This window comes from Pseudochaenichthys georgianus, unplaced genomic scaffold (genome assembly GCF_902827115.2).
Source record: "Pseudochaenichthys georgianus unplaced genomic scaffold, fPseGeo1.2 scaffold_403_arrow_ctg1, whole genome shotgun sequence".
In the NCBI taxonomy this organism is placed as follows: domain Eukaryota; kingdom Metazoa; phylum Chordata; class Actinopteri; order Perciformes; family Channichthyidae; genus Pseudochaenichthys; species Pseudochaenichthys georgianus.
The window spans coordinates 1-14485 of record NW_027262968.1 but is presented as its reverse complement, the minus strand read 5'-3'; the positions used below and the strand labels follow the sequence as shown (position 1 = coordinate 14485).

The 14485-nt window shown below is 41.8% G+C and overlaps 1 protein-coding gene and 1 long non-coding RNA gene across 2 annotated transcripts; one reads left to right on the top strand and one right to left on the bottom strand.

The window, feature by feature from the left end:
- Nucleotides 1-3583: 3583 nt before the first annotated feature.
- On the bottom strand, nucleotides 3584-4939 carry LOC139433399 (uncharacterized). The gene is made up of 2 exons (XR_011642881.1): nucleotides 4495-4939; nucleotides 3584-3765 (listed from the first exon to the last, which is right to left on the bottom strand). It is a non-coding gene; the product is annotated as an uncharacterized lncRNA (long non-coding RNA).
- A 2615-nt stretch (nucleotides 4940-7554) lies between these two features.
- LOC117442265 (E3 ubiquitin-protein ligase TRIM39-like) lies at nucleotides 7555-10711 on the top strand. The gene is made up of 2 exons (XM_034078262.2): nucleotides 7555-7635; nucleotides 8701-10711. Exon 2 carries the CDS (start codon nucleotides 8782-8784, stop codon nucleotides 10165-10167), a length of 1386 nt encoding a protein of 461 aa, XP_033934153.1. The 5' UTR covers nucleotides 7555-7635; nucleotides 8701-8781; the 3' UTR covers nucleotides 10168-10711.
- The last annotated feature ends 3774 nt before the right edge of the window (nucleotides 10712-14485 follow it).

The following is a 14485-nucleotide window of genomic DNA, read 5'->3' as shown; positions in this document are numbered from 1 at the left end:
GTATGCTGGAATCTTAATGGGGAAAAAAGGTATGTTTTGGTCCTAAATTCTAGCTGTGTTGTACGTGTCGACCGATCGCCAAGTCTGTATGGAGTGAAAAGAATCATTCGTTTTAGTCCTACTTGTAAACTGGTTGGAATGTCGAAGGGAATTTAGAAGCCAATGGCGCAATGACATCACTCAAGGTTCTAGAATACGATTGGCTTTTATGAGGTGTTACCCTGGCAACAGTGAAGTAGCCTTTTGGAGGTGTCAAGGCAATGCTTAGACAAATTAAAGATGGCTGCGAACGAAAGCTTTTCTATTAAATATTCTGTTACGTTTGGACCAATCCGCGGACTTCCTCACACACACACAGGGTCGCCCCTCCCTACAGGCCAATCACGCAGGCTGCATGGGGCCCCGCCTTGCGCAGGGGGCCCCGCCCAGAGGGCCTCAGCTGCTGTGCGCAGTTCTCCGCTCAGTTCTCCACGCACCCTCCGTGAGAGTGAGAGGTGACAAGGGGAGCACGTCTGTAACCCGACACCGTTGCAATGAATCGACATCTGACCAATCACGGCTTTGATACGGCCACTAGTGCAGGTGAAGAGATGTCGGTGAAAAGACAGTTTCAGTCCGGCGCAAGCAAGAGGGAAAAAACAAAACATGAAGAAACTAGAGCATCACCCGAAGGTGGGTTATTGTATGAGTCAAATTTACAACTTGCGAATGTTGTATAAGTCAAATTGCCAATTGCCATATTAAAACATCAGCTGCAATTCACGACATGAAGAAGGCAGTCTCTGCAGAGCATATAGGCTAATGGAGATGCAGTTATTTCCAGCATTCTTTATTTAACATTCATTCAAGTATGTGATGCCTTTTATCTGCTAATGTACAGGAGGAAGATAAACTGTCTGTCTATTGGCTTACATAACAGTTAAAGTTTACAGCCTAAAAAACATGGAGCATTTTTCCCCCTTTCATTAATTTTTATGTCAATTTGCACATTTCATGGTGATGCTCAGCCTCTCCCCTTAACTCCTAACAGTCATCATCATGTCAACAACAACACAGAGAAATACTGACAGAAATGTGTGTGTAGTTGTTGATACATTGCTGACAGAGGGAACTACGTTTGAATACAGATTTAAGAAATATCAGTTTTTGAGCATGTCATAAGCATGTTTTGTCTTGACTATATTACAACTATATTATAATAAAATAATATAGTATTTATATTATTGAATTGATTATGATTATTAGTAGAAGTAGTTTATTTGCATTAATTATATTTATTTATATTTAATCTTTTTGAGGCTAGTATTTGGCAGGAAATGCAGACGTATTCACCTGTAAACGCATACTGAATGACATACATGCACATTTACCTCACTGTATAAAAAAGTAACTGTTGATAATGATAATAAACAGGAATTATATTTGCAAAGTAGCCTACTTTGTTTCCGGAAAAAAAAAATTCTCACTCCTGTCGGTTGGGGTGGGGGCTCATCTCACAATGTCGCTTGGGGCCCCAAGTTGGCCAGGGCGGCCCTGCACACACACACACACACACACACACACACTTGGCGGGACTTTGCGAGGCTCGCTGCTGCGAGGAGCGGGACACTGTGAGCTGGCTCACTGGTGTGGGGTCGGAGAGACACCGCGGAACTCAGCCTGGGAAGACACAAACTCCCAGCCAGGCTGCGGGTGTGTGTGTGTCTCAGGCTGGGTTTCGCTGTGTCTCGCTGTCTCACACAGACGGCCACTGGGCTCACATGGAGGGGGGGGGGCATATGTATGTATGTACACACAAAGTGTGTATATATATATATATATATATATATATATATATAATGTACACACAAAGTGTGTATATATATATGTATATATATATGTACACACAAAGTGTGTATATATATATATATATGTATGTATGTATACACAGTGTGTATATGTATATATATGTATGTATGTACACACAAAGTGTGTATATGTATATATATGTATGTACACACAAAGTGTATATGTATATATATGTATGTATGTATGTACACACAAAGTGTGTATATATATATGTACACACAAAGTGTGTATATATATGTGTATATATATGTATATATATGTATGTATGTACACACAAAGTGTATGTGTGTGTATATATATATGTATGTGTATATATATATATATAATGTACACACAAAGTGTGTATATATATATATGTATATGTGTATATATATATATATATGTACACACAAAGTGTGTATATATATGTATATATGTATGTATGTACACACAAAGTGTGTATATATATATATGTATATATGTACACACAAAGTGTGTATATATATATGTATGTACACACAAAGTGTGTATATATGTATGTACACACAAAGTGTGTGTGTGTGTATATATTATGCTATTTTATCTTACCTTCTACTTTACACCTGCATTTTTTACACTGTCCCTGCCTGCACCCTGTCCAATGTTGTCTCCGTGAAAAACCTACTAGTAAACAAATTCCTTGTATGTTGTAAAACTACATGGAGAATAAACTGATCTTGTATCTTGCTTATTTGTCCTCTTAGACACACGCGGGCTCGGGATGAGAGCTTCCTTGACACCATCGCGGCGATGGAGGACCGGCGTGCCATGGCCAGCAAGGAGAGTGAGGACCGACGTGCCATGGCCAGCAGGGAGATGCACGACGAACAGATGTTGTCTGTTCATAAGTCCCAGGAAACGGACAACAATCTGGTCATGGTGATGTTGCGCCAGGCTGACGCGATGTCGCGCCAGGCTGAGGCATCGGCGCGCCAGGCTGAGGTGTCTGCGCAGCAACAACAGGCCTTCCAGGTTGGGCTTCTGGCAGTGCTTTCCGAGCTGGTTAAATCCAACAGGCCTTCTTCGCTGTAGTGTGTATATATAGGGGGGGGGGGGGGGGCTGTGGCTCAGTGGATATTATGCTGTACTTTGAATCGGGGGGTAGCCGGTTCGAGTCCTACTGCAGTCAGCATGTCGTTGTGTCCCTGGGCAAGACACTTCACCCCAAATTGCTCCTGTGGTTGTCCACGGTATTGAGTATGTAAGTCGCTTTGGATAAAAACGTCTAACAAATGACATGTAATGTAATTGCCACTGTTTTGATACTGACACTTAACTTTTGCACTAGTGTGTGTCTGCTGCGGAGCCTATCCCTACACCTGGGACAGTTTATTTTGTATTGTTATTATATATATATATATTGCCACTGTTACTATATTGTTTTGGTACTAAAACTTTAACTTATACGACACACCTGGGACAGCGTGATGCCGTTATTATGTCTTGACTGTGCTAAATAAAAGAGAACCTACATAGCGATTAAACAGATCCTGTATCTTGCTTATTTCTCTTAGTCTTACGCATACACACAAATAATTTATCATATCATTGAGATAAATAATGAAAATACAAGGGTTAATATCCTTTTGCTAAATCAGCCTGAGGACACTATATAAATAAATGTACATAGTTGTAAAGTACCCGTATAACTGGTGTGTCTGCACTATTGTAATTGTGTCTGTCTTGACTGGTAAATAAAAGAGAACCAAAAGCACTGTAGAAATATCAGTTTTATTGTCAATTAAAAAATGTCAACACTGTTGAGATGCCTCATAAGGGCTGTGCGCGTGTCTTGGGGAGGCTGTCCCCCAGCCTCGCCAATGGCTGGCGCTGGCCCGAGGTTCTATTGTTCACCCAGAGAGAGCGTGGGATACGGCGCGCACCGTAGTATTCGCATATCTGGAACACATACAAAGGCACAAATTAGCTCAACATGGGTCATTCCAGAATTGGAGGACAATTTAGACACCAACATTTTTGAAAAATGAACCTTTAAAATTTGATAAAAAATGGTTATGTATTTAGGAAAAACAGATAATAAACCATCAAAAAAAGTGATTTGCCCAGCTAGGCATCAAATGTATATTTTCCAATGAAGAATTACCCCGGTTACTCTAATTATAGTAACAGGGTTGAAAGCAACAGGGTTGAAAATCAATGCTAATTTGAGCTTTAACCTCAGGAAGTATTGCTAGATGTAGCATGTAATGCTACTTTCAAGGCAAGGACAAACTTGGATATCTAATGCAAGAAAGATCACTTTGAAATTAATATGCTTTATTCTGAAAATATCAGTAACAGGGTGGAGTGGGTCAGAGTGCCACACTCTTTTAAGACTGAAAAGATTGTAAACGCATGTTGAGGGACACACCTTCTGTGCAAAATTACTGTTATTTAAAATATGTTTATGATTTAACAAATTGATTTTACCATTACAAGAGACATATATCAATAGAATAATACCAAAAAAAGTAAATAAAATCCCTATTTCAAATGTTATATTTGACTTGCAAGTTGGTCACCAAGATTTTTTATATGGGGGACATGAAATGTCCTACAATGCTGGAATGACCCACATAACTCCACAAATCCTACATTAGATAGTATTATGATTTACTGATAACTTACCATTGCTGTTCTTATGGCGTGATAACGCTCATCATCCTCAGCCGCCCTACGGTCAAACAAGGCCAGAGAGCGTGCATTCCGTCGTCCAATCCTTTTGCTATCGCTTCTTAACCGTCTTCGCTTCCGAAGCAGCGTTGCTATTTCAATTGAGGTGGTGTAGATCTGCTTTTGTGGCTTAAATAACTCAGTTACAACGCTGTATAACACGAGCACAAAAACCACAACATCAGTCAACTCCATCATGTTTGAGGTCTGCGGTCGGAAGTGTGTGTTGTTGTTCTTATCTTGGTTCTTCTTCTCTCGGTTTTTGGCGGATTGCAACTTTAAGGTGCATACCGCCACCACTGTACTCGCCGTGAAGTGGTTTGCGGCCTGCCAGTAAACCCAAAGCAGAAGAAGAAGAAGTGACGTCAGCGGCTTCATTTGCCTAATCCACCCCCGGGGACTTTTTCTGGTGTGAACGCGATCTGTACTTAGTTCATGCGAACTAAAGAGTTCGCATGAACTAAGTTCGCATGAACCTTTGTGGGAAAAGTACCGCAGTGTGAATGTGCCTAATGACCATTAGACCATTTAGCAGGGTTGCCAACTTTGGGTACCTGGCTGGAGTGAGATTTTGATATCATGGGTTTAATTACACATATGCGCACTAAATGACTGCTATCTTGTCAGCAGCGGGACCTTATTATCATTATGTCAGTGGTCTAAAATGGTCAAACAACGGTGCCGACAATATTATTGTTTATCGCAATCATTTCCGGGAAAATGTATCCAACCAAATTAATTATCGTGTGAGGCCTGTACATGAAACACACACAAACTAATCTACAGACTTACTCCAAACTGCCAAATATATTAATTAACGCACTCTCACTCTCATATACTCTTTGACCCTATTTTGGCTAGAGTCTGAGTACCAAGGACCTCATATTATGTCAGTCATTAATGTTACCCATTATAACAGTTTTCTTTCCTTTGTTCTCTTCTCTTAACTGTAAAGTCCTTTTCCTGCACCATTTTAAGGCTTCAAAACAGGCATTTTTACTACATGTGTACAGAGTAGCATAAACTGGAAATACTCAAGTGAAGTACAAGTACCTAAGAATTGTACTTAGGTAGAGTACCTGAGTACATTCAATTTCATCTAAATCAGGTTTCACTTGAAACCAATCACAGCCCTGATTTGATCTACATATGCAAATAACAATATACATATAAAAGAGACATCACACGCTTCTTTAAAGGTGCCATGTTCTCAAAGCCCATGAGTGTCTTTACCCCTTTGTCTGCACTGATGAGTTGTTGACAACATTTCCTCTCTATACGTGGACAACAATGGTTACAAAATAGCTTATCCAACAGGTTTAATCAACATAAAACTGGTTTACTCTCAGCAGTGTAAAGGCCCTGACACACCAACCCGATTTTGGGAGTCAGAGGCCGTCAGAGGCTGTCGGGCATTCGCGGCGCCGTAGTCAGGTTGGTGTGTCCCGCACCGTCGACCGTGACACGCCTTATTTGGACTGCCAGACCCGATGCATGGCCGATTCAACATGTTGAATCGGCCATGCATCGGGTCTGGCAGTCGGACCAAATAATCACTCTGATTGGCTGTTCAGCTAGCAAATCAGTGCATGAGAAGCGAAGCGGAAGTGAGGGACGTAAACAAACGATTTAAGAAGGCACACACAGACTGCTATTCATTTTCATCTCATCATGGCGATCTGGAATGATGCAAACGAAGACCTGCTCATCACCTTGATCCAGGAGAGGCCAGCTCTGTATGATATTACGGAGAAAAGATACTCTTCTTCTTCTCTGTCTTCCGGTTGTTGCCTCTTTTGAATGACGAATACACACTACCGCCGCCTGCTGGTAAGGAGAGTTATTGCCACTCATGCACTGAAGTCGGTGCGGTGTGTTCCCGTGCGACACATGGCCAAAACGCAGGAGAACACGGCCAGGCAACAGCCGACTTCAGCGTCGGCTAGTCCTCTGGTGACTGCTTGGTGTGTCAGGGCCTTAAAATGTGTTGTTTTTCAATGTTATGTGATTTATACACGCCTATATGGTTCCAGCATTTTCCGTTCAGACGAATGGGTTTTGTACTTCTATACTATTTCTACTGTGGTGGAATTTAACCACTAGAAACTAACAAATACTAATAAAATGGTGAGGAACGGGGACCGTATTGTTATGTTTGGAAGTTATAATGGGAATTTTTTACCATTTGAGGAACTTGTCAGTAAATACGATATCCCTCGTAAACATTTTTTAAAATATCTGCAACTCGGGAGCTTTGTTGGAGCGAACCAGGATCGACTCATGCTGTCCCCTCCCCTGTCGATATTGGAGAAAGTTTTAATGAAAAACCCCTTTGGGAAGGGCTTCATATCTGAATCCTATGATCTCCTGCTGGCGAGAGACGGCTGAGTTGACCGCAGTGCAGAATCGCTGTATAGTTGAAATCTCCTAACAATGTTGTCCATTTCAGACATAGGTCTATTATATTCACAGCCCTTAATAACATTCATTTTCTGGGCTCAAAATGTGTCGTCCATTTTCGTTGTGAAAACAAATGGACCGCCCTCATCTGCGCTCTTAATTTGTAAGGTAACTTCCGGTAGCAGAATATGATTTTTTTGTTTCTGTTTTCTAGTGATTTTATTTTTTGTTTTGAGAAGTAGAAAATTAAAATCATCCCGTTTTTTAACTTGAGTAAATCCCTTTTTGACCATGATAAAGAAAAACGCCAAATATCCACTCGTTTTTTGCTTTTGAATATCCATTTGTGAAAAGAAAATCCAAATACCAAAACATACACTGACCAAGGAGCTTTAATGGCATCACCATATCAAACAACTTCTTCAGAATCAAGATGAAATAAGAGTTTGAAGAAGAATTTATAAATAATTAAACAACAAGAAAATAAATACCAGTGTTCCTGAATTCAGCACACAGAACGAGATTTGATCACGTGAACACACCGTTTCCACGAGATTTGAAGGAGGAGATTTGAAGGAGGAGGAGCACAAGTATATATACTTCCCACACACAGCCGAGCAGGAGCACTGAAGGCGGAGTGGAGGAGGACAGCAAGACCCCGGAGAACCAGCAGCAGCAGCAGCCTCGGACTCTCAGGTGAGTGTAAAACCCATGTGTTCAACGCTTCATCCGGGGACAAAGACATTTAAAACTAAACTAAAAACACGAGGAGAGGAAACAGGAAATACGAGCAGCGTTTTATTTTGAAAGTCAAGGAAACGTTCCTCTGTTTCCTTCGGGTCTACTGGTCTGAATTGTGAGCATTATTTATTTAAAGTTAAATGTGAAACCTTCTTTTAAAATAATGAGAGTAATTGTGCACGTGTAGTACATTTGAAATGAAGGCACGTGTGCACACCGAAAAAGACACAGCTACATTCAACCAAAACAAGGTAAACATTTAACTTTATATAATATTTATAACAATGCATCAAATACTGAGGTGGTACTCAGATCTTGTACTTGAGTAAAAGTAGAAGTACTCAGATCTTGTACTTGAGTAAAAGTAGAAGTACCAGAGTGTAGGAATACTCCGTTACAGTATAAGTGTGAAATGTTACCAATATACTCACGGACCACTAGGGGGAATTCCTCTGGAGCTGGAAGTCCTGCTACACTTTAGAACAGTGCTTCTCAAAGTGTGGTCCGCGGACCACTGGTGGTCCGTGAGGGCCCCCTAGTGGTGTGTGAGTATATTGGTAAAAATTCACATTTGAAATAAATAAATACATTTAAGTTTTCGGTTTCTCTCGCAGGAATAACTCCGCAATGGAGCAAGCAGAAGTTTCATTTCGATTGCATGATATAGCCCAGCGCAACACCTTCGTCACACATGTTGCCACCTGTTTGTACAATTTTCAGGCGATTTGTAATATGTTCTGGAAAAACGATGTGTTTTGGGATTTTTGTGGAGTTAGGTGGTCCGCGAGTTTTTTATTAAGTGGTCCTTGGTATGAAAAAGTTTGAGAACACTGCTTTAGAAGCTTCATTAAGACTGTACAACTGAATGATACTCTGAGCTACTTCAGGGTTAACATGTCCCGTACTGCAGAGATGAAATGAGGTTAAACCAGTTTACGGAGGGCTGATGAGGAGTTGCTGGTGTTTGTGGTGAACAGAGAGACTAACCAGGAAACACTTTCTTTTTCTCCCTCACTGCAGAGAGACAGACGGACTGAGAATAAGACGATCAGACGGACTGTACTTCCTGTCTGCTGTGTTTCAGCTTCACTCAGAGACAACATGGCTTCCAGGTTAGAGGAAGATCTCTGCTGTCCGATCTGTCGGGAAGTCTTTAGAGATCCTGTTTGTCTGTCCTGTAGCCACAGCTTCTGTAAAGCCTGTCTGCAGACCTGGTGGACGGGGAAAGAAGTAAAGGAGTGTCCAGTCTGTAAGACAAGGTCATTGATGGATCCTCCCCCCTGCAACCTGGCATTGAAGAACCTGTGTGAGACCTTCTTACTGGAGAGAGATCAAAGTCCTCCAGAGGCTCTCTGCAGTCTGCACTCTGAGAAACTCAGACTCTTCTGTCTGGACCATCAGCAGCCAGTGTGTCTCGTCTGCAGAGATTCAAGAACACACACCAACCACAGCTTCAGACCCACGGATGAAGCTGCTCAGGATCTCAAGAAGGAGCTCCAGAAAGCTCTGCAGCGCTTTCAGGAGAAACGGGAGCTCTCTGAAGAAGTTAAAGTGAAGTTTGATCAAACAGCAGGACACCTGAAGGTCCAGGCTCAACGCACAGAGACGCAGATTAAGGAGCAGTTTAAGAAGCTTCACCATTTTCTAGAAGAGGAAGAGGAGGCCAGGGTGGCTGCACTGAGGGAGGAAGAGGAGCAGAAGAGGAGGGTGATGATGGAGGAGAAGATGGAGGCTGTGAGCAGAGAGATAGCACACACAGTCAGAGCCACAGAGGAGGAGCTGAGAGCTGAAGACGTCTCCTTCCTGCACAACTACAAGGCTGCAGTGGAGAGGCTGCAGCGCCCCCTGCTGGAGGATACACAGCTGCCCTCAGGAGCTCTGATAGACCAGGCCAAACACCTGGGCAACCTCAGCTTCAACATCTGGAGCAAGATGAAGGACATGGTGACCTACTCTCCTCTCATCCTGGACCCAAACACTGCTGATCAAAGACTCATCCTGTCTGAAGGTCTGACCAGTGTGAGAGGAGAGGAGGAGGAAGGAGAGAAGCTTCCTGATAACCCAGAGAGGTTTGATTATGAATGGACTGTCCTGAGCTCTGAGGGCTTTAACTCCGGGACTCACAGCTGGGATGTCCAGGTCACAGGCAGTGCATTCTGGTATCTGGGCGTGTTAGCAGAGTCTGTCCGGAGGAAGGGAAGCATAGGCTCTGGATTATGGGGAATAAGTCTCTTTGACGGTAAATACTCTGCAGAGCCTTCATTACATCCAGACACTCCTCTCAGCCTGAAGAAGAAGCTCCAGAGGGTCAGAGTGCATCTGGACTGGAACAGAGGAAAGTTGTCGTTCTCTGATCCTGACACTAACACACACATACACACCTTCACACACACTTTCACTGAGAGGGTGTTTCCGTACTTTAACACTGAGGGGGAAGTGAAGATATTACCACTGAAGGTGTGTGTGACAGTGGTTCAGAGCACGTAGAGATAGAGAGGATCATTAACTCCATATTTCTTATCTCTTAAAGGGGAAATGAATTGCATGTAACCTCTGCAGCTGCACCTCCTGCTGTCTCATTAGAACCAGTGTTGTGCTAGTTACTGAAACCAGTAACTAGTTACCATTACTAGTTACTTCATTTCAAAAGTAACTCAGTTACTTTACTGATTACTTTCACCAAAAAGTAATGCGTTACTGTGAAAAGTAACGTTTTAGTTACTTAAAAAAGGGCTCCCATTATATTAATGCCCTTATAGCCTTCATTTCAGTTCTGTTATTGCATTGGAGAATAATACAATCTGTTGATCAACTTGACATGCATTATATGCAATCTGGATAGCATCGATATTAGCTGGCTTTACATTTTTGTATATTCTTTCTCCAGGTAGTTGGAAAAAGTTTTCCGTCCCATATGCCGTGTGCCGCCCGGACATGCTATCATGCTAACTAGCTCCCTGAAAGCGGTGACTCCACTGTAGCAATAGCCTGCATGTGTTCTACAACATACCGTGCAATGGCTTTATGGACTTTCCCCTGGCTAGCAGTCCCTTGGTTAAAATCCAGCCGCTGTTGCTGAGGTGGAGGTGGAGTGGCGTCGGCTGAGTCTCTGTGGTCTTAGCTACTAGCTTCGTCCCAGCATGTTGTTTCTGCAGATGTTTTAAGAGATGTGAATGACTGGTTTGGGCAGTAGATAGGCTCTTTGACCCGCCAGGACACAACTTACATTTAACTAAAACGTTCTTTTCTTTGTGCTCGACAAAAGTGAAATAGTGAGAATATCTCCAGGTGGAGAAACTAGACTTGAGCTCCGCCGCCGCCATGATAGTCTTGTTAGTAAACAACACAAACACGCCCACAGCCCGTCTCCGCATGTGACACAGGAAGTATCTAAGTACATTTACTCAAGTACTTAAGTACAGTTCTCATCTCTGTTCGCCTGGCTGTTGACTATATAAAAAAAGTAACGCAGTAACGCACCATGTAGTAACGGTAACTGAGTTACTGAATTTAAAAGTAATGCGTTAGAGTACTAGTTAGTCCCAACACTGATTATAACAAACATGTGTTTATTTTTGGTGCACTGGTTATTTTAATATCATGTTTTCCGATAGTGCAAATAAACTTTTCTGAAGCTTTTTTGTTAGTTTAACTTTTATTGGTTCTTCCTACAAATGATATGCTTTGAAAAGGTGATCCAGACAGAATCAGAACTTTCCATCAAGCCACTTTTAGTGACATCTCTAACTCATTATCTTCTCATTGACTTGTTGTGATGACTTGTTTGGCTTCTGTTGATGTTGTGAGACTCGTGTTGAACCAATATAAAATGAAAAGCTTTCTACATGTTGTGGTGGAAGTTCTTGAAATAAACTAGTCAAAGAGTTGTCCTGAGTCTTTAAACATGTTTTTCAAAAGAGGCGCACAGCCAGGGTTGGGTTGTAACGGAATACATGTAACGGCGTTACGTAATCAGAATACAAAATTCAAGTAACTGTATTCAGCTCGCGTTACATTTGAAAAACGAGTAATCTGATTACAGTTACTTTCGTAAACCTGAAGTGAATACATTTTGGATTACTTATTGGAATTATTGGTGGAAAGATTTCCTCAACATGTAATATTCATTACTAGTAGGGAACAGCCGAATCGAATCATCAGAGCCGCCGCAGATGGACCAAAAAAGCGTTTGAAAAAAAATCGCGGGTCCGCTCGCTCAGTGAAACAATAACAACGAAACATGGAGGAACAAAAGTCTGCGTTTAAATCGCGTGTGTGTGGTTAAAACACATCAGCCTGCGGTCGCTCTTTAGCCTTACTAATGATTATTTCTGAAGGTAACACACAGTGAAGGCGGTGCGTGAAAGGCACTGCGCAGCACGCTCGTCTTCTCAGAGGCGGAGTTAACCCTCCCGCTGCCTCCTGGCGCTGCAGAGATGTCATGAAGTGAAGGAGGTGTTCCTTCTATAAAACAGCTGTGGGCAGCAGATACTGTGAGAGTCACGGACATTAATTACATAGATCAAGGCAGACTGGTGCACTCTCTCCTGTTTTGCCAATCCGGTGCTTAAACAAATATAGCTCTACACCCCTGGCCGAAATGTCCTTAAAATGAAGTCCGAATTCGACATTTTAATTCATGTCCTGCCAACACTGGCAGGACAGAAGGCGACACGCCCGTTCTAAGCCGTGTCCCTCTCCTCACATCCCAAGCTGCATCCCCAAAACGTGTATTATGTTGTTGCATCGTTTCAGATGTGATGTTTCAGTGTGCTCTTGATACGCCATTAAAACAGTAAAAACACGTTCAGTTTCCTTTTGCTTTTTGTGTCTCCTGTTCACCAAAAAATACCCAGGAAAAAGAAAGTAATCCAAAAGTAATTTAAAAGTAATCTGATTACGTTACTTTTTTAAGGCACTTAACTGTAACTGTATTCGGATTACTTTCAGAGCCATGTAATCAGTAATCAGTAACTGATTACATTTACAAAGTAACCCTCCCAACCCTGCGCACAGCATACAGAGAGCAATGTCTCCACAGCCGAGTACAACTACTCAGACTGAAGAGAGGGCTTTCATGCCGTTACAATGAATACGCTTATTCATGAGATACCTGTTTGTAGATGTATGCCTCCGAATGGAGGCGTGGGTTCAAATCCCACTTCTGACACCATGTTTGTAGATGTATGTGCATTAATGAATAAGGCAACTCAGGCTGTGTCTCAACGCCGTGTATTCACATTAAGCAGGCAATCATACAACTGAGGTATATTCACGTGAGGCAGATATATATATAACACAGGCACAATACGTCCACAGGGTGGAGCTGCAACCTAGCCTAAACCACCCTGTAACAATACCTGACCCCTGACCCTATCAAAGTGCAATAGAGCCATGATCACTGGTCACCCCCTGTGTGGTCACATGTTACGACCCGCCTCCCTACTCAATAGTAGTGGCTCGTGAGGCAGTCCGCAACGTAAAACAAAAGTACACAACACGTAGGCACTAAACCAGGGGTATTCAACTCAAATTCAACGAGGTCCAGTTAGAGACAATCTCCCCATGCAAAGATCCGGAACATCAAAATGTCTCAGTTGCTTTATGAATTAGTGTGATATATATTGAAGTAGCTGCAGCTTTATCAACGTCTGCATGTAATCAACAACTGACTGCCAATCAAATAACGAAAGTACAATTCAAAAACAACTATTTATTGTCAGTTAACATTGAACTACACAGACATACAGTAAATACTGTGGATATGTGTAATGTTCCTCTCTGGCTGCATTTAAAAATAAAATAGAGAAAATAAATGAAATAGCTTTTGAAAATATGTGCATCTTAAAAGTGCTTAATTTGAGATAAATAAAATAAAGTGTAGCAGCAGCTTGAGTTTCCCTTTTTCTTTGTTAACCGTTTCACATCATGACTTAACAGTTCCAGACGATTATAGAACAATATCAGTCTTTACATCATAACAACTGAACAGTTTAAAGTTTCTCTTTCTTTCCCTCTTATATTGCAGTCCCCCACTCACTTTTTTTAAAATTCAGAGCGAGAATTGAGCTGGAGCTTATTGTCCTGCCAGGAGTTTAAATCTGGGCTGAAATGGTGTCAGGGCCATTCTCACACACACGCAGGTGCTCATTGGTTACAGTGATGCAAACACAGGTATGGTGAAAAAAAAGAGAACTATTGGAAGCAGAAAAAAAACAGCGTAATATACCATCTGACAAAGGCCTGTGCTATAATGCTTCAATTAACTGGCTATTCTTTATATACTCAGATCAATAGGAGACAGAGATGTTAAGTTAAAAATCAAGGGTTTTTATTATTATTTACAGCAGGGGGGGGGAACCTTTTTCCTTTCAATTTTTACAACATCCTCAGAGGGTCGTACAAATGATTGAACTCAACCTCTGCTTAAAAAAACTAAAATCACAGCCCATTCATTTGGCCTTTCTTTCATTCTGTGCAAAAAAAAAGCAACCTCTTAATCCAGATATCTCACCATGACTCACGTATGCATGCACGTGCATGGTGTGGCATGACAACCAAAACAGAAAGATATGGACACAAGATGTGTGCAAATGTATTTAGTATCCTATCCATGTGAACATGATTTAACTGGGGGGGGGGACCTAACCTCCTATAGGGGGGTCCGGGGGCATGTTCCCCCGGGAAGATTTTTTTTAAATATTGATGTAAAAGCATCAATCTGGTGCACTTTGAGAGCAACATGAAGAGATCTATGGATACATCTCAACACCCATATGAAACAGAACTGTAAACAGATTTTTAT

What these genes read in the sequence shown, in the direction of transcription:
- LOC117442265 (XM_034078262.2), top strand. Translation starts at nt 8,782, where the DNA reads ATGGCTTCCAGGTTAGAGGAAGATCTCTGCTGTCCGATCTGTCGGGAA.